Genomic DNA, 20,005 nt, shown 5'->3' on the forward strand with positions numbered 1-20,005 from the left:
GACCCTTGTATGAAACCAGGTGATTCCTCATGCCTCTCCATCAGCAGACCAGATGTGGTTTCAGGAATCAGCAACTGAATGCATTAATAAAGTCCAGACCTATGAATCAAGAGTCCTGGTTTCTAGAATCAGCCCTGCTCTTTTGGCCTTGGTTTTCTCACCTGCATGATGAGGTGGCTAGCCTAATGTTTAAGCAGGAATGGAACCCTGCCTGAGTCACTCAGCTACAGTCTACCTGGAGAATAAGACATGAACAGCGAACGTGCCGCACCAGGCAGGAGAGAAATCCTCACGGCAGCTCGCCTAGAACCCGACAGTGTCTGTTCTCTCCCATTAAATGTATAACTTATTGGTGACTACTTTTAATGTGCTTACTATAGCCAATATTGGATATTATCTAAATGCTGTATTTCATTTAAAATCCTGATTGAATTACCCAATTATCCTCCACAAATCTCATGTTATATTTCTTTGGTAATAGGTAATATCACCTGTAGTGGATGAGTGATTTTTCTCAATCACTTCTTCACTCGTGTAACTTTGTTGAGGAGTCACTGGGAGTCAGGTGTTGCTATGGGGCTGACTCAGCTACATAAAATGTGGTTGCTTCTATCAACAGTGTAGACTTCCCTCTCTCTCTTGCTCCCTTGTAGACATGGTCTCACCTCTCTTATGGCAATTCTCGCCTCCCAAACCATCAGAACTGTAAAAAACATGGCACCTTCCTCCAGGGTAGACTCGGCCTCTAATAGCTGTCCCCTGGGCACAACCTGGTTCCTACCTGTGTGCCTACTTGGACATAATCGTTATTTGCATCCCTGGAAGACACTGGGGTGGATTTTTTCCATGTAACCATGTCTGGAAGCTCTTTACAATACCTCTCCCCCAGCACCCTAGCTTTCTTCCATATGAAACCTGCTACACTGAATCAGAAAGCTGGTTTAAGTAACTAAGTCCAAGAATGACAGCATCATGGTCATATTAGCATCTAACTTCATGAAGATGAGGCTGCCTATGAGCCTTTATTCATCTCTTGCTTTCTATTATGATGGGAGCATTGCCCAGATAACTGGCACCTCCTGGTCTTGGGCCTTTTGACCCAGAGTGTTATGAGACTTCTCCTCAATCTTCGTGAGATCTCTAGGTCTCTCTGCTTCTTGTCTTGACACCAACTGATCTTACACCTTCCCCAAGATCATTTGCAAATAGTCTTAGTTTTCATCTTTGGCTGGAGGAAACTTGTGTATAAAAATTGTGTATGTAATAATTGTGTGTATAAAATAAAATGGGGCTAGTAATAATGGTAAAGATAAAAATGAAAGGGGCTAATATTTTGCCTTTCTAAAACTTGTGGAGAATCTGCCACAGGGAAAATATGTGAATAATATAATTAGTTCAGTTTTGCCAGAGTTTAATCTTAAGAAGGAGGTTCTTGTGAACTTTGGGGCAGATGTAGATGTTTTTATTTAAAAGATGCTTTAAGAAATGTGTTTCTGTTGATGGACATTTTGACAGGGAGGTAATCTTTCAGTCCCAAACCGCTAAACTGTGCTTACAGAATGAGGAACAAGGGTTGAGAAGAAGGCTTAGGACCAGATGTGCCTTTGGCCTTGGTTTCCCTTCATCTGAGAGGAGGACAGTTTGGCCTGCTTGCCTCGTGGTCCCCATGGCATCTGTCTCCTGCTGCATTCATCCCTCTCGGGGATGTGCAACTGCTGCTGCTGTGTGCTTGGCTGCTCCCCTGCTGTGTTTCTGCCTGTGTCCCCTCACATGGGGGCCCTAGCCTGGGCCACGTGCTCACCTGCCCTCTCCCTGACGCAGGCTGCTGGAGGCCCAGCTGCAGGCCCAGAGCCTGGAGCATGAGGAGGAGGTGGAGCGTCTCAAGTCCCAGCTCGAGGCCCTGAAGGAAGAGATGGACAAACAGCAGCAGACCTTCTGCCAGACGCTACTGCTCTCCCCAGAGGCCCAGGTGGAATTCGGGATCCAGCAGGAGATATCCCGGCTGACCAATGAGAATCTGGTAGGTAGCCATGTCTAGTGGACCCCAGCTTTGGGAAGTCACGTTCTGGAAGAAAATGGGATCAGGGGTTGCCTTTGGCAAAACTGACAAGGTTCATGACCCTTGGCCCTATAGTAGGAACAGAGATTCTTAAGACCCCTTCACTGGAGCTGAAAGGTCTCAGACAGCCACACTCGTACGTCTGGGGCCTTGGTGTTGGCTGGGTGGCCTCACCTGCCTTCTTGCCAAATTTCACTGGTCTAGCTGAGCTGCTTTACCTGGCAGCTGGCTTCCAAGAGGATGAAAGCAGGAACAGTAAGACCCCTTAAGGCTCAGTCCCAGAACTAACTGTTGCTTCTGCCCATTGATCAAAACCAGTCTCATGGCTAGACCAGATATGGTGAGGGAGAGATTCGACCTCTTGAGGGGAGGAGTAGTGGAAGAAATTGTTGGGGGCGTCTTTGCAGACAGTCACCAAAGGAGCCCCAGCAGATGCCAGAGAAATGGAAGAGGGCCCCTGTCCTGTAAGAGCTTGCAGACTGGTCAGTAGGGGAAGCAAGGCATGTAATAAAGAAGAGAAAGTAGATAGTGTTTTTAAAAGCATGATTCTGCATTGAGTCAACAATGAGTATTACAGGAAGAGAATAAATGGTGGGGTGAGCTTTTGGGAGGACATGAGGCTTGAGCTGAGACAGAAGGTATGAAGGGGATGTAAACCATGGAGACTGGCAGAGGGGGAGAGAGAAGAAAAACATGGACCAAGGCACCTAGACAGGAGTGAAGGCATCCGGAGGGCGGGGCTCAGCAGTGCCAATCACCTTCTGGAGCTGATTGTGCCTGCGGAGTGCAGCGCGTTCATGTGCCCACAGTGTCTAGTCCAGGAGTCCAGCCATGGCTGTCATTTCCCTTTATAACCAGATCACCTGTGGTTGGGTGGCCAGTTCACTTGATCCCAAGAGGAAAAGTGGGGTCCCAGACCCACAGCTGAATAGCACTTACATACACATGATCTTCCCTTCCTCCCTCTGCCTCCCTCTCTTTGTCTGCAAGTCACTCTCTGTTGCATATACATGTGTTACCTGGTGGCTTTATGGAAAGAAATGCACCATATTAAATAAACCTACCTGGCCAGCTTCTGCCAGGTAGGCACCCCAGCACAGGGCTACCAAGGCCACACTTAGGAGAGTCAGTGAATGGAAAGTCGTGGGTAGTCCTACCTTAAGAGGCCGTGAGAGTAAAAGAAAACAGTGCAGTGGGCCCCTCTGCTGGAGTGGTGACCCTGGGGCATGAGTAGGGGCCTGTACTGCTGGCCAGGCAAAGAGGAGGAGGAGGGCTCCAGCTTGCAGCCTGATGAGAGACTCCTTCCAGAATGTGGTGGCCCTCGTTTGCCCAGACGGAGGCTGGGACCCCTAAGGAGAGCCAGCCGCGGCGGGTTCCAGGGGCTGCTGGTGATGTATGTTCGCTGGCTCAGCAAGCATTCCTGCCTACTGGGTGCCAGCTGGTGAAGCACTGACCTCTGGCAGAGAGGAGACCGTGTATACACAATTAACCACAGCACAGGGTGCTCGGCAGCCTCAGGGGGAGTGCAGGGGAAGTCAGGGGAAACGGCTTGAGGCTGGAGTGGTCCAGAAGGTGTCTGTGTGGAGGGGAGGATGTGATTGTCCTTCCTGGTAACAACTTGAAAAGTTTAGAGCCATCTTCAGGTGTACTCATTTTTCATTTCCAAGATTCCTTATGAATTGAATTCATTCTGTAAGCTTTTGTAATTTTAGGCTTTAGGACTTTGGGCCTTGGTGTCTTCACAAGTTTAAAGCCACTGTGGCCAGCACTGTGTTCCCTTTATATGTTCTAAATTTGTTGATTTCAAGCTTTAAAGATTCCCAGGTGGTTCCAGTACCCCTACAAAGTTTGCAAAGCATAGCTCTATATAATTCCCCTTAGTACATTAAGGAATTCAGCCTTCTGGGATTTGTAGGGGATTGGGGGTTGGACACCCCAGGAATGTCATAGCACAAAGCCACCATTAGTGACATGGATGCTTACAGTCCCTCTGCTTGAGCATTTCGGGAGGAGTATTGGATTTTCTGGGCTTTCCTGAGAAGCTGACTGAGATGTCAGAGCTCTTGAAGACAGGAGTCAAAGCCTCGCCACTGGATTAATCTTTCCTTCTTGAAGCATCTGGTGTATAAGATGCCGCAAATAGGTGTTAGAGCATTTATTGTCTGTCCTCCCAGGGTGTGGTGAAGGTTTTCAAAGTAATAGTGGAAAAGACATCAGAAATACTTTATCCTGTGGATTTGATAATGTCGCACAGAGGAGCTTTGGACTGATGGCGGTCATAGGACCAGCGTCCTGGTCCTGATCCGGTCTGGAGCAGCCCTGGGCTCCCCATTCACTGGGCTGGCCAAGTCGTGTGGCCCCACGTTTTGGTTAATCCTTTACAAGAGTCAGAGCCGTAGCTGAGGATTCAGTGGGGTTGGATCTGGACAGGGTTATATGAGCACGAGGCAGGGGTGGCAGTGCAGCGGAACCGGGGAGCCAGGGATGTCACATGCTTTGGTGCTGCTTGGGAAGGCACCTAACGGGGGAGACAGAGTCTGAGTAGAACTCGGGGTTCACAGGAGACCTTCGGTAGCCACAGAGAATCCTGGCTCAAGTTTCTCTAGACACTTGGGTCCTTTCTACCAACTACCCTCTCACACGAGGCCGCTCTTAGGTCACTGACTGAGGTTTTACTCTCTGCCGCCTCTCCTTGTCATTTCAGCTGAGTTTTTAGATGTCTCCATTTAAGAAGCATTTTTAAAGATTTGCTGCTTTATCAAGATGAATAAAGTCCCTAACAACATCTATAACTAGGTGTGTAGCTTGGGATGGCCACAGCCCTGGGACTGGGCCAACTCCTGTCAACAGGCTGATCTTAAAAAGTCACCCAATGTGTTTGTAGAGGCTCCACCATGGAATGCTCACTTATGTCTTCCTGTCACTCTCTAGTTGCCAAGGGTGGCTCTAATGGTGATGGCGCAGGGCTCCTCTTCTCTTTGTGTTCCTGGCCACAGAGGACCACTGCTCAGCTGGGGTGGAGGTGATATTAATGACAGCAAACTCCTCCCCCAGCGCCTTGCTGTTCTAGGTCTCAGTGGGCTGATGGGCTTCCAGTGGCAACAGCTGCTAGGGACTGCGGCCACACCAGTGTCCTGTTTTGCCTCTGGGCCCTGGATAATCTCACTTGCCCACTTGCTCTTCCAACTTCCCCGCCCCCTGCATTCTCACACCTCCACCTGTCCATTCCTTCCCAGGGTGCCGCCCGCCCCACCCTGGAACTCCCAGGCTGAGTATGTCTCCTGGGGGGTTGGCATGGCAACTGGAGGAGGCTTGGCTTGGGGAGGCTTGGGGTTCAGCAAGGCGCCAGAGAGCCTGACCTGGGAGGAGTCTCGCTGTGTCGTTACTGAGAGAATGGACTCTGACTCATCATCTCCCACTTCCTGAGTTCCAGAGCAGGTGGCAACAGCCTGTGAAGAGCAGCTCTTCAGGCAGCGTCCCTGACTGGCGCATTTCCAACGGCTGCCCACGGGCCACACTGGTCACCTCTACTCCAAGCAGGATTTTACCCCCACCATCCCAGGCCTGGCTGATGTCTGTTCTCACACTGCTTCCTCTGCTTCCAGGACCTTAAAGAACTGGTAGAAAAGCTGGAAAAGAATGAGAGGAAGCTCAAAAAGCAACTGAAGATTTACATGAAGAAAGCCCAGGACCTAGAAGGTAGAGGGGTGTGAGTGAGTGTGTTTTGTGAAGCAGAGGTACACTTGGCCACGCCTGTGGGTGTGAGCTCCCTGCCCTCTGCACATTCTTCCTACTTCACTGATTTCTTGGTGGCTCTGCCTAGTCCAGCCACACGATAGAAGTCAGATCCCATGAGCTTACACAGCTGCAGTTGCCAGAATATGGACAAAAGACAGTTGAATTCAGCCAGTTTGAGTGCTTACTCTGAGCAAGGCTCTGCAGGGCTAGAGGAATGGGGAACGCAGAGGTGACCTGGTGGTCTGTGCCCTCAAACGGCTTGAAGTTGGGAGGCAAGAGTGATGTGAAAGAATGCTGTGTAACGCAAAGACCTAGACCCCAAGGTCCTCACTCCGTGCTCTGGGATGTCAGAATTAAAATTCCAATCTGGGATCTTCAGGTAGAGATTTAAATAACTCTTCCAGAAAGACCTAGAATGTTCTCTCCCTCTGACTCCCTGCTGCAAATCTCACTGTGTCATTCTTTGCATATGTCACCCTGCTTGGAACCCTCTTTCAGCCCCTCACTGCTTGGATACCCCTCCGCATCCTTCCACCCTCAGTTCGGGAGCCACATGCCCAGGGCTTGAGTCTTGTCTTAGACAGTCCTGACCCCACGTGCATGTTGAGCACAGCCCTGATCACAGGTGTCATTTTACCTGTTTAATCTCCTGCTCCTCTAGACTGGAAGCTCTTAGAGGGCAGGGATGTCTGTGATCTCTTTCCAGGGGGACACATCTCTTCATGCCTGCCCTTGTGCCCACCAACTTTGGATTTCTCATTTGCTGTTCCTCCAGTTCTCATTCTCCTGGTCTCTTGGCTTCAAGCTTTGCTTACTCCTGAAGACCTATCACTCCCTCACTTCCGATGTTTCGCTGTGTCTGCCCCTACCTGTGTCCAGTTCCTGTCCCCTGTTACCAGATTGCTTAGTAGCTTCCCAGTCCTGTTTTTTCATAGCACTGTCTAGCCTTTGCCATCGCCTTATTGCCTGCAGAATGAAATCCCAGCCCTTGTCTGCCAACCTTCATCCTCTCACACTCTCCCCCACCTCCACTCAGAGCCTTCCTCCAGCCACTCGGAGTTCATGGAGCACCCTCCCACCCTGGGTGTCACTCGCCCTGGTCCTCTTCCATTGGTCCTCTCCCAGTGGATCAGCCCCTTTGAACCTGGATGTGAGAGTCCCGCCCACCCTTCATCCCACCTCCTCTGTGGGGTCCTTCCAGCCCCACCACCAGCAGCACCTACATCATCAGCACGCACCCTTCATCCCACCTCCTCCGTGGGGTCCTTCAGCTCACCACCACCAGCACCCACATCACATACTCCTGGCTTGGTGCCTGACTGAGCTGTGCCGTAGTGTTTCCATGTGAACGTACAGATGTGTCTCCTTAGCTCAGCTGGCCAGGGACAGATTGAGCATATGCCGTTGTATGTGTTCCCATGCTTAGGACAGTGCCCCGTGTGCAGTCAGCACTGAGATGCGTTTGGGGATAATTGTGTGGATGCTCACTGTCCCTCCACCATGGTGTGAGGCTGAGGGGAGGCCTGCGTGAGGGTTGACCAGGCCTTTATACCCTCAACCCTGCCACTGAAACTCTTCCCAAATAGTCATCATCATATGTAGTTGCAAAGACTACACTTGGCAGCTTCCTAAACCTGAACTTGCATTTAGAGGCTGAGGACGTGTCCTTACTATCACCATCATCACCCTAATCCACTGCCCACAGGTCACAGACAGTGCCCAGGCCTTGTCCTGAACACCTGGGTTTGCCCTGCGGCTGCGTCATGATGGCTGCATGGTGGCCATACACAGGGAACTGAGTGTAGTAGGCCAGGTCGAGGCCAAGCTCTTCCCAGAAAAACAGTATCCCCTTTCGTCACAAGTCAGTAGGGAAAGGGAAACAGCTGTGCAGGAGCGGTGAGAGACCATGCTGGTTCGCATCCTTCACAAGTTTTCTCTGGTCTGAAACCTGCCTGCTGCCTTTTTGGAATTTTCCTCTCCCCTGTCCAGAGTGTGGACCCCAGTGCTGGATGCTGAGCTCTTTGCTTACACTCAGGGTGTGGCTCTGGCTGCAGGAACAGACCCCACAAAGAGATTGGGAGCTCAGAGAACGGAGAACCCAGAATGCCCCCTACCCCAGGTCCCATCCTCCACCTGCCAGAGATGCCCCTTCCCCTGCCCCAGGTCCCATCCTCTACCCACCAGAGATGCCCGCTACCCTCAGGCCTACAGCTGGAAGTCTCATCCATGCTTCTTGTTTTCTTTCCTGCTCAGCTGCCCAGGCATTGGCCCAGAGTGAGAGGAAGCGCCATGAGCTCAACAGGCAGGTCACAGTCCAGCGGAAAGAGAAGGATTTTCAGGGCATGCTGGAGTACCACAAAGAGGACGAGGCCCTCCTCATCCGGAACCTGGTGACAGGTCAGGACCCTCTGTGCCACCCCATGCTGCCTGCCCCTCCTTCTGCCCCCACTCCCATCTCCATCCCCAGCACAACCCCTGCACCCCTTCCTCTACCTCCTGCACAGCCCCCACCCTCTGTCTCCTGCTTGCCCTTGTACCCACCCCCATCTTCCTCTCCCCACATCCACTCCCATCCTCCCCCCAGCTCCTGCTGTCTCCAGCTACTATTCTTGATGATAAGACCCACCGCTGCTTTGTTCTGTCCATAGGATGGAAGTGGGAGGGGAGCCACCCACATGCTTTTCCTCAGCAGCAGCCACAGCCCCCTTTCCTTGGTGCAGCTCAGTATGGGCCACAGTGCTTTGGCAATGATGGCAGCTCATGCTTTTGGAGCACATCCAGTTGCCAGGTCCTCTGCCAGGCACATCACCCTCATCCCCATTTAATCCTCACAACCTCCCTCTAAGTCAGAACTGCTGCCTTCTCATTTGACACTGAAGGAAACAGAGACTCACTCTAGTGACTTGCCCAGGTCACACAGCTGGGAAGCAGTGGATCAAGGATTCAGATTCCTTCTGTTTGGTTAGGACTTTACAGTTTAAAGTGCTGTGTGGTACAGCACATGTGGGTGTGGTCTCTGGAATCACATGGGCTGTGTTCAGACCTGGCTTCTTTCCTAACTAGCCACACATGGCCGTGGCGGTGCTACTCACCAGTGTTCTTGTGTAGAGCACAGGAAAGGGAATCATGCCACTGGCATGGAGTTGTGAGAATGAAAGTTCATTTTTCATTGCTCACACATGGTCCCTGGACCAGCAACGTCCGCACCACCTGGGAAGGGGTGAGAGATGCAGAATCTCAGGCTCCATGCAGGCTTCCTGGATTGCAAGGCACATAACAAGATGCCAGGTGATATCCACAGGTTCATTAAAGTCTGGGGAACACTGAGCTCATGCACTCTGTCTGGGATCACCCTGGTCCCACTGTCAAAGTTCATCAGGGTTGGCTTTTACTGTCCCTGTGATTATCTGCAGTTTCTCATCCAGGCATGTGCCCGAATCAGGGCTGGCCTGCCTCCCCCCCAGCCCCATGTGCTCCCTAGGGCCACCAGGCAGCTGTGAGAGCCGCTGCTCAGAATCCCTTCCCCAGCTGGGCTCCTAGAACTGAAAGACTTTCCACAGGAGCTGCCAAGAGGGCGGGGTTTTCTCTGTGAAAAGAGGAGCCCCCGCCGCCCCTCTGAGTCCCTCTTGGCTGCTCAGCAAGGGCCAGGAGGGAGTCTGTGTCACCTGTGCAGCTTGCTCAGGTTTGTGCCCAGTGCTGCTTTGCCAGTCGTACCAGCTCCCTCCTCTCCAGTCTTGTGCTCCATCTGGCTGCAACAGGCCACCTCCCTGCTCTGTACCAACCCAGTCCTGCACTCCCCTGCAGAGCCAGGAAGAGTCTTAGAGGAGAGAGTCCTGTGTGTAAAAGGAGAAACCTTTGGTAGTCTGATCCTCTGGACCCTGAGCCAGCAGCTCCCTTCTCCATGGCGCCTTAGTGCAATGGGTGTGATGACACTGACCTGCCTGCCCCATGCTGTGAAGTGTGACAAAGGCGAAAGTGCTGTGTTAAAACTGCAGAACTCTTCTCAAATGTGAGGATTTCAGAGTGGTAGCTTTTGCAGGAATATTTAAAGTTCAAATGAGAGGCGAGCGTTATTTTAGAGAAACTTAGTAAAACTGAAGTCGGACTCTGCTGAGCACTGCCTAGGGCCGAGGGACCCAGGGAGAACGGATTGTGGCGTCTGCCTTGAACTGATTTGTTCCCGCTGTTTGCTTTGTGGGTCTTTACTAGCCTGCTTCTTAGACGTATTTTGCTCTTTTATAAAGCTTAATCTCCCCTGCAGTTGTCCAGCAATTAAATGTGACGTAAGTTTATCTTAAACTTCCTTAAACAGACTGCATCTTGTTCAAACGCAATTAGGAACAAACCTTTCATCTCTGGTGAATGAAACTTTCAATAAATAAGGCTGCTTGTGTCAGACAGGTGGCTCCCTCCTGCCATTTGCCAGGGTTTTTATAGAGAAAGCCCTGCCATCAGCATGAGAGGACCCTTGCTCAGGTGGCCCCAGGAAAGCTCATCTCCCGCTGAGCTGCCTAGGAAAATCCCGCAGTCATCTTCCCTCCAAAATACCCCACCCAAACAAATGCCAAAACTTGACCACCAGCCACCTACCTGTTAGGTGCCTGGCACTGGCCAGTTGCTGTGGAGGAGAAATAAAACTAGTGTCATTGTCCCTGTTCCCCAAGACGCTAACATTTAGCTGGGGAGCCCAAACAAGCTTTATTCAATCACAATAGAACATTCCAAGGCAGGACAAGTTGTTTGCAATCTGCACATGGATCGGGCTTGAAGAAAGAAGTTATGGATTGGAAGTCTGGGCCTACAAAATACATCTTCCTGGACAAATGTGACTGGCATTCTAATTAGAGCCAATGGCCAATCCACAGCCATCGTTGGACCTATAAAATACCCAAATGTCAACCATGTACTCAAGAGTATTATGGCCTACAGTTGGCATTTAACTAGACAGAGGCATTGGAGCAGGGATGGTGTAACCCAAGTACCAACTGGAGCTGCTGGCAGCAGAGCCCAGCCCAGGACCAGCCTGGTAGAAGGTTTGCAAGGATACTGTCCACCTGCAGGTGGGAGGGAGGTGGCCTCCCTTCATTGCCATTCTGAGCCTAGAGGTGGCTCATGAGGCCTTGTTTGGGAGGGTATGAGTATAAAGAACTAGGGCTGGAGATACAGTGCAGAGCTATGGTGAGACCCCTGGGGCCTTGGGCTCCTGCCCCGTTCTCACCTGTCATCTTGCCTTTGTACCAGGCCTTTCCCCCCAGTTCTCTGGCCTCCTACCACCACTTGTTGCCTTAAGCCTGGCTCTCCTGGCATGGTCTGAAATAGAAAATGGTCTGACAGCTGCTTCCTGTCCCTCCAGGGCCTTTTGCAAGAAAGGGCCAAAAGGCTGAGTCTGCAGTTAATGGGGAGACTCACAAGGCCCGTCCAGTCCAGCCAGAGCAGCCCTTGCCCAGGCTGTATCTGTGGGATACAGAGGAGAGCAGTTGGGGGAAGTAGGATAGCGGCTGGAGAGATGCATGCTGAGCAGTGGCACTGGAGCTGGGGAGGGGGGTCTGCCTGATCTATTTGGCTGTGAGGCTGGGCAAGTACAGCTGGGTAATTTGTTCCTGAACTGATGGGCTAGAGGTTGTTCCAGCTTCCCCAGCCCTCAGCAGGCTGGCCCTGTCTTTGGGAACATACAATGTGTCTAATTCTGGAGCCAGCCCTTGCCTTCTGGAAGTGGTGGTGCCCACAAATCAGGAGTTGCTGCCCCTGCGTGGGAGCTAAGTCCTGTCCTCAGCCTTCCTCTTGCCATGGACCCCTGTTGGCTGCGGACAAAGGCATCTATGTAACTTGCAGGCACTTTTCCTCCCTGTCGTTAGGCTGAGGCAGAAGCCTGTTTCAGTGTTGTAGTGCAAATAATTAGGAATGTGGTTCTGTGTTTCTAACCACAGTGTCTGAAACTACTGGTAGGTAGGCTCGGGAGTTCAGGTACCCTGGGTGGCCTCTCTCCCCATCCTCTTTGAGACATCTATTCCTAGATGAGCTATGGGGGAATACTGAAAACACCTCTATTCAGATGAGGATTCTGACAGCCTCCACTGTTCCCCATAGATCTAACTCTTGCCATTTGCTGCTGTCGTTGCCCTTAGACTTGAAGCCCCAGATGCTGTCGGGCGCAGTGCCCTGTCTCCCCGCCTATATCCTCTACATGTGCATCCGGCATGCGGACTACACCAACGACGATCTCAAGGTGCACTCCCTGCTGACCTCCACCATCAACGGCATTAAGAAAGTCCTGAAAGTAAGCAGCCCCTGCAGAAGGTCATGGTTTGTGGTGGGTGGAGCGAAGCCAGCCCCTCACGGTTGCTTCTCTGTGTCTGGATTTGGCTGTAGTGAATTCTCCCAAGGCTCCAACTTTGAAGGTAAATGAGCCACAGAAGCATCCATGTAACCGGGATGCCTGGCAGTTCCCAGAGAAGGATGCTCAGGCCCAGCAATGGCAGGAAGCCCAGGACTCTGGCGTAGGTAGCCCTCCAGCTCCTCCCTGCTGAGCCTCCAGACCTGCCCAATGCTTACAGAAGCCTTGGCCTGCCCACTGCCAGAGGTGCTAGGGGGACATCCTGCTGCAGCCAAGGATGTGTGGTCCTCACCCTGGAGCAAGTTCAGGGACACCCCTGAAACACAGGCCCTCTCCACCTTTCCAAGGGTCCGGGTGCTTTCTTCCCTGGGGGTAACACAGGGAGGGCTGTGACATTCCATCACCTCCCAAGGTGAGGCAGCCTGGGCCAGGACAGGGCTTGCCTCAAGGTGTTAAAGGTGCTCAGGAATGCCACCTGAAGGCCCAAGGCTCTTCTTGAATGCAGTGCAGACACTGCAGAAACAGACTGGCCTACAGGGAGGTGAGGCTGTCCACACAGGGGCGAGAGCCAGGCAGTGGAAGGTGAGATTCTTGAGGGAGATGAGCCCTCAGTGAGAGGGATTTCTGCCTGCTAGCCGGCCTGTGCCCTGAGTATTATTGCTCTTAGAGACCATCTTTAGTTCTCACACACTGCTGCTTCCAGGACATAAGCCATTCTCAAAAGCTCTGAGTCTGAACCAATTCTGGGGTCCACTGAGCTGCCGGTTGCTGCTCTAAGAATTCCAGAGCCAGCCTGGTTTCCTGCCCTCAGTAGCTGCATTGCCCTCCACAGGCAATTTTATTCACTCATGGCTCTAAAACATGTATCTGCGTGCTAGTGGCTCTGAGATTTGTGTCTCCAGCGTTGACCCTCTTTCATGAGCACCATCCAGCTGGAATCTTGGGCCAGTCTAGGCCAATTTAGGGCTGATACAAATGTCACTTCCTTAGGAAAGCCTTCCCTAATTCTGAGCTAAAATAGCATGTCCCAGCCCCACCAGTCACTTTCTATTCAACCTCATTTTTTTTTTTTTTTGGTCGTATCTCATACCACTCTGTCATTTGATAATGATAACGCTTACTTGACAGCATGAGCTGTGTGAAGTCATCAGTTTTAATACAGCAGCTGTCTCATAGCTGTCTGGGTTGCTGAGCAGGCTTTTTCACCTAGTTCGGGTTTATAGCTGTTTTCTAGAGAGTTAAAGCCACGATGCGTCTGACGTCTAGATAAATGGGACACCAAACTATTTTGCTGTTGTGCTCTTTAGCATCCCTTGTGTTGGATAACTGGCAGTTGAGAAATAGAGCCAGCGAGCCCAGGCAGTTAGACGAGAGCCCAGGGCTGCTGGGGCAGAGCCTCATCTGTCACTCAGCTTTGCATTCATTCTTCAGCCATGGAAGGCAGCCTGTCCTTTATGTGTGTCCCTGTATGTGCACCACTGATCAGGGGACCAAGACGGGGGTTCTGTGTACCATCCCTGGTAGCAGAGGAACACTCATGCAGCCTCTCAGCAATGGGTCTCAGCCCTGTGACTGGCAAGTGCCCTGCCCAGCCTCAGGGCTGCTCAGGAACACTAGGTAAGGGTAGGAAATGTGGGGGGAGAGGCACTGAGGAAGCATTTCACCAGACGGGAGCCACCTAGAGCTGAGGATGTCCTTTTCTTTTCACAGAAGCACAATGATGACTTTGAGATGACGTCATTCTGGTTATCCAACACCTGCCGCCTTCTTCACTGTCTGAAGCAGTACAGTGGGGATGAGGTGAGTGAAGAGCCGGGCACCCAGGAGGCGTTCCTGCTTCATCCAAATGCGGTTGAGAAGTGCTTTGTATCCCCTCAGAGGTCGGGGGGGTCTTCGGAGCACCCTTGGGGTCCTCAGACCGTGGGCACACCTTATCATACCTCGTGGCTGGAAGCAGGAATAAGGCCGACCACAGTAGACCTGCCTCCAGGAGGCCTTGATGAGCCCAAGGGGCCCCAGAAAGCACTCCTGGGTTATGTAAGTAGAGTCTACATAACCTTTCATCATCAATAGAGGCCCTGGGAGTCTCCATGAAACTCTTGTAACCTGACATTTCTATATCAGCTCTAGAAGAGCCCCACTGCAATGGATACTGGCAGGAAGCTCAGTTGCCTACTGGGTCACCGTCTCTCCTAAGCCAACTGATTAATCTGTCCATTTCAAGATAGACAAAGATGGCCACAAGAAAAGAGGCATGCCATAATCAGAACTATGTGTGTGCAAACTGACCTGGAGGCCCAGCTCCATGCACCTATCCAAATTGGATTCCTTGACCTGAGGCCCAACTAACCCCATCACTTCACAATCCACACCGGACCTGTAAGGCCCAGCTTTTTCTGGAACTCACATTCCCAGCTTTGGTCCCTGAAAGAACTTCTCTCATGCTCTGCACTCTGCCCAATGACCTAGTAATATGTAGCTTGTTTCCATTCTAGTTTCTCTGGTGAGAATCCCAACTCGTTCCAGACATACCCACTCACAGGTTCCTGTAGTCTTCCCGACTTTTCTTCCCCTTCCTTTCACATTTCTCACCATCTAACCTTCCCAAGGTCAAGACATAGTGTAAACCAAAATAGTGCGACCATTTTTAAAGCTTTATTTCATCTTTTGTGCCAGAACCAATTTTGACAGACTCTTCTCCCTGGGTTAGTAAGAGGATATGCCCTTTCAGTCTTACCTTCTTTGCAGTTGGCTTGACTCCATCTCTCTCCTAAGAACCAGCACTTCATTTGATGGCCTGCTTTTATGATAAAAGGGATGGGCCAAAGGTTAAAGAAATGGCCATTTCAAACCACATGTCTTCTGTTACAAAATTGTAATATCCAAGCATTTACTTGAAGCACAGAACTACATGTAATGTTATTTCATTGAGGTCCATCACTTTTCCCAGTGTTATACACATTCTAAATTGTAGGTTATATAAGGCTAGAGCAGGACCTAGAACTCCATTACATTAGGCTGTGGTGCTCATGTTCTCTGGGTCAGAGAATATGAACCTGGGTCAAGACCTGAACCACAGCATAACCAGATCCATGTGGTCCAAATAACAAGGAAGAATGATTGACTCTATCTTCATGATTACAATTATCCCCTTTTCTGCCTGCTTTTGTTTGTATTAAGATGGCTTTGTATTTGACACAGTACAATAGGCCTTGCTATAGATGGTTGCCCTTTTGGGAGCACTAATGTTTTTGGCTGCTATTGGTTTCCCTCAGCCTCAATGAAAAGGACATTGGTCACATGAGTCCTCCTGATATCAGCAGTTGCGTTAACTTACGTGTTATTTCATCTGATTGATACAGAAAGCTAAGAGGACACAGTACTGTAGCTATGAAATCACTTTAGTTCATCTATTAATTCTGATACCCAGTGATAGAATCTATATAAACCTTCTCCTCATACAAGCATATAATCTGGCCCATGGCCACACTCCTTTAGAGGCTGCACATCATCTGACATTTTAGGGGGACTTGGTATATTGGGGAAAGCACTGGACAAAGTGAGAAAGCAGGGATCCCTTTCTCTGGACCTGGTACCAACCTGGGTTTTGCTACTGTAGGGAAATCACTTCGCCTTGGGGATTTGGACTGAGCGATTCAGGCTTTCTCTCTCATGTTGAGTTTTTCTATTACCTTCAAGTTCAAGGGTCATCAATGAGGCCTCAAAGAACTGACAGGGTTTTGTAAAACATCATCTACATAGGAAGGGCCTGAGTAGGCCCCCTGCCCACCAAATAGATGACTAAAGTTACCGGAGCCCCGGAAGTTGTGCTGGGCCCAGCAGACCACAGAACTCAGTAGTGCACGCCTCTCCCTCTGCAGGGCTTCATGACTCAGAACACTGCAAAGCAGAACGAACACTGTCTTAAGAACTTTGACCTCACCGAATACCGTCAGGTGCTGAGTGACCTTTCCATTCAGATCTACCAGCAGCTCATTAAAATTGCCGAGGGCATGTTACAGCCGATGATAGGTAAGCTGGCAGCAGGAGAGCTACATCACTCATCATGGGGTCTGAAACGAGGGGAAGGCGTGGTCAGCACCCTCTGCCTTTCGGGAACCAGATATATTAGCCATGACCTCCAGATAGCCAGAACCTTCCCAGTGAAGGCAGAACTGAGGTGTGCACATCATGCTTAAAAAGAGCAGTGAAAGTATTTGACACAGTGCCAGAAGCATAGATGACTTTCCCTTTATCTCTTTTTCTGTAATATGTTGTATTTTTTCCCAAATTTTCATACATAATAAATGTAAACTCAAAAGGTACAAATGCATATACAGTGAAAAAACATAACTCTCTCAACCTATTATGAACTTGATTCATGGAAGAAAGCAGGAGTGTTCATGCTAAAGGACACAGCAGTAGGCATGATGCATCAGTATTTATTAGACATTTGCTTTGGGCCAAGCAGTGTACTTGGGCACTGAACATGAAATCAGAATTGAGAAATGAGAGCAGTTACATTTTCAATAGGAAGAAAAATGATGTGTAGATACATTACTCATTGTGCTCCACCAAGGCTGGGAAAGAAACTGTACCTGGACCCATTCAAAATGCTTTCCCAAGGTTCTTACAACACAAGTAGGTTATGGGTGAATCCCAGGAAGAACAAATCTAGAAATATATTACTTGAAATGAGGTTTATTCCAAACCCTCCTTCCTGTCTGGAAATCTTTTTATAAGGCACCAGACAGAGGGAGAACTGACATATCAAGCTGGAGATACTCAGAATAATGAGAAGGTTAATAGCACCAGTTCTGGAGTCAGACAGACTTGGGTTGAAATCCTGGCCCTGCAACTCCCTATCAGTGTGACCCCAGACAAGTTATTTAACCTCTTTATGCCTCAACTTCCTCATAAAAATGGGTAGTACTTCAGAGAGTTGTTGGAAGATTGAGATACTGAACGGAAAGCCCCTGGTACGTAGTCAATTGCTGCTTAGTAAGTATAACAGACCAATGAAGCTCATATTTACATAGTCAGTGGCTAGGCCAGGATGACACCCAGGTTGCTCAATTCTCAAACTGTGGACTTCAGCACCGGTGATACTGAATTGAGCTGGTACATGCCCATCATCTTTGTCTAATCGTCAGTAAATTTAAGTGAAAATGCTGTCCACAGCTGTTTTATTCCATACAGAAATCAACACATTAGAAATTCTTTGCCAAATGTTGTAAGTTCCTGAGCATGTCAACATTGCACATCTCTGGGTGGTATCATTGCTAAAGTCCCGAGCACTAAATGATTTGAGTGGTCCAATCTTTGCATTGTTAGTGGGGAATGCAAGCTTCTCCAAGTGTGCTTTTCTTTCAGTATCTGCCATGTTGGAAAATGAGAGCATTCAGGGTCTATCTGGTGTGAAGCCCACCGGCTACCGGAAGCGCTCCTCCAGCATGGCAGATGGGGATAACTCATACTGCCTGGAAGCTATCATCCGCCAGATGAATGCCTTTCATACAGTCATGTGTGACCAGGGCTTGGACCCTGAGATCGTCCTGCAGGTATTCAAACAGCTCTTCTACATGATCAACGCAGTGACTCTTAACAACCTGCTCCTGCGGAAGGACGTCTGCTCTTGGAGCACAGGCATGCAACTCAGGTAAGAGAGGAGCACCCCCCAACAACACAGATAGAGTGGGCCTTCACTGACTAGAATCAGAACACAAGACTGCTGTTTCTAAACGTGAAATCCAAATCTAATTGACAGTCCTTGTCTCCATCAGTCTGTGACTCAAATCCATCACCTTTTTATCTGTTGGTGAAATCCATCAAACACTGAGATGGTTGACTTGGTAAACAAATTAGTTCAAAGCTTAAAGATATTGACACACTCTAAGTTAAAGACTAAATACAAAGCAGATAGGTCAGAGAGAAAATGAGTTAAGGGGCATGAAGGCTCACATAGAAGTATAAATACATTTGTGAATGTTAAATATAAATACTTACAATTCAGTATATTTAATACCTGTTTTTCCCCGTTAATTTAGACACTTCAGGTGTTTCATCTTTGCTTGATTTTAAGTACCCACTCATTCATTTGTTCATTCTTTATTCAACAAATAGTTCCTGAGTGCAAGGCACTTGCTGTGTTTTTTAACCATGTGAGATAAATAATGACACTAGCTGCAGCTGGCCTGCAAAACTCAACAGGTGTCCCCTTCTCAGTGAATCAGGAGGACCGGCTTAACATGGCTTGCTTTCTACCTATGGCTAAGGTACAATATAAGTCAGCTTGAGGAGTGGCTTCGGGGAAGAAACCTTCACCAGAGTGGAGCAGTTCAGACCATGGAACCTCTGATCCAAGCAGCCCAGCTCCTGCAATTGAAGAAGAAAACCCAGGAGGATGCAGAGGCCATCTGCTCCCTGTCTACCTCCCTCAGCACCCAGCAGGTACAGTCACTCTGCACCTCTGTCAACCATGATATTCCAAGCAAGCCCAGCATCCATTCCAAGTCTGTTCTCGTTAGTGGTTGTTAGTGTTGCACTCCCACCCTCTATATACCCCTAAAGATACAATTTTGAAGTACAGCTAATGGGATATTCCTAGATGAACCAAAAACCATTTGGTCTGTGAAAAAGGATGCCACGGATACTGTTTTCTCGTAACTCTCTATCCATCTTACTCACTTAAAAAGATAAGGTAGCAAACCCACAAAACGTCAAGTTTAGGTAAAAACTTTTTTAAATGTAATGAATTCTGGAATGTTTCTTACATAGAAATCCACAAATTTTCATAAATTGGCAGCATCAGGTATTTGCTTTCTTTACAACTGTAATTGTAAGAAAAAAAGTTTTCTTTAAAACTAATTTCAATATGGTCATATTTTCACTCACACTCATTTATATTGTTTTAAATGAAGTCATTAAGAACTTAAGGGCATTTAAGTATTACTTTCCTTTTCCCTAAAAAATGTGTAACAATGACTCTGTTGCTGATACAGTGCCATTCCCTGAAAGATAAATAACAAAATCCAAACTCAGTACAGAAAAACACATCTTAATATAGCAAAGTAAACACCTTTCCTTACCTCCTCCACTCACTACTAAAATATTATATATTGAACTCTTAAAAAAAACTGCTTCCTTCTGTAAACATTTCCAGAAAGTCTTCAAACATTTCTCTCCTCTTTAAATACATTTCACTTGACATAAGTTTGCTTCTAGAATGCAGCTGGCATTGCATTTGGGCAGTCTACTTCTACCAAACCAGTGGTAGGCAGACAAAAGAGTATCTCCTGTTCAAATACTCATTTGTAAATAATGTTGGTGGATGGGGGTAGTTAGGTATTAAACAAGACCTTTCTCATCTAATGTAAGATCTCCAGTACTCTTCAGAAGAAACCTTTAAATTACTAGTAGATAAGAGGCTAAGGATTTCAGGCTACCGCATTCTAAACTCCTCATTGTGTATACCAACGAGCATAGTGGGGAGGGGCAGGTGGGTTTACAGGAGACATGAATTCGGTGAGAGGGCTCAGATCCACCTGGCAAAGCTGTGGGCTCTAGTTTACTGGATGCAGGCTCCAAGTGTAAATGTCAGTCCAGCTCCATCTGTGTTGTGAGCCTTGTCTAAAAAGGATCATACTCTTGTTCCAATGTCACCTATTCTTTAAAGTTCAAAAGTTGTCTCATGTTCATTTAGCTGTGTGCTAAATTCTGTTTTTACTCCCAACAGATTGTCAAAATTTTAAACCTTTATACTCCCCTGAATGAATTTGAAGAACGGGTAACAGTGGCCTTTATACGAACGATCCAGGTGAGTTTTAAAATAGTAATTTTATAAAGTCCTAGTCTAAGACTATAAAGGAAATTGA

The 20,005-nt window shown here is 48.8% G+C and overlaps 1 protein-coding gene across 3 annotated transcripts in view; it reads left to right on the forward strand.

The window, feature by feature from the left end:
- The window catches only part of MYO5B (myosin VB), a 397,560-nt gene that overhangs the window by 368,559 nt on the left and 8,996 nt on the right, over positions 1-20,005 (forward strand). For all 3 annotated transcript variants that reach the window (XM_015121932.3, XM_015121933.3, XM_077975469.1), the window contains 9 exons: positions 1,822-2,020; positions 5,665-5,758; positions 8,051-8,194; positions 11,923-12,074; positions 13,842-13,931; positions 16,013-16,163; positions 17,505-17,790; positions 18,407-18,581; positions 19,867-19,947. In XM_015121932.3, coding sequence (XP_014977418.1) covers positions 1,822-2,020; positions 5,665-5,758; positions 8,051-8,194; positions 11,923-12,074; positions 13,842-13,931; positions 16,013-16,163; positions 17,505-17,790; positions 18,407-18,581; positions 19,867-19,947 — 1,372 coding nt within the window. The remainder of the gene's footprint in view (positions 1-1,821; positions 2,021-5,664; positions 5,759-8,050; positions 8,195-11,922; positions 12,075-13,841; positions 13,932-16,012; positions 16,164-17,504; positions 17,791-18,406; positions 18,582-19,866; positions 19,948-20,005) is intronic.

This window comes from Macaca mulatta, chromosome 18, assembly GCF_049350105.2.
Source record: "Macaca mulatta isolate MMU2019108-1 chromosome 18, T2T-MMU8v2.0, whole genome shotgun sequence".
In the NCBI taxonomy this organism is placed as follows: Eukaryota; Metazoa; Chordata; class Mammalia; order Primates; family Cercopithecidae; genus Macaca; species Macaca mulatta.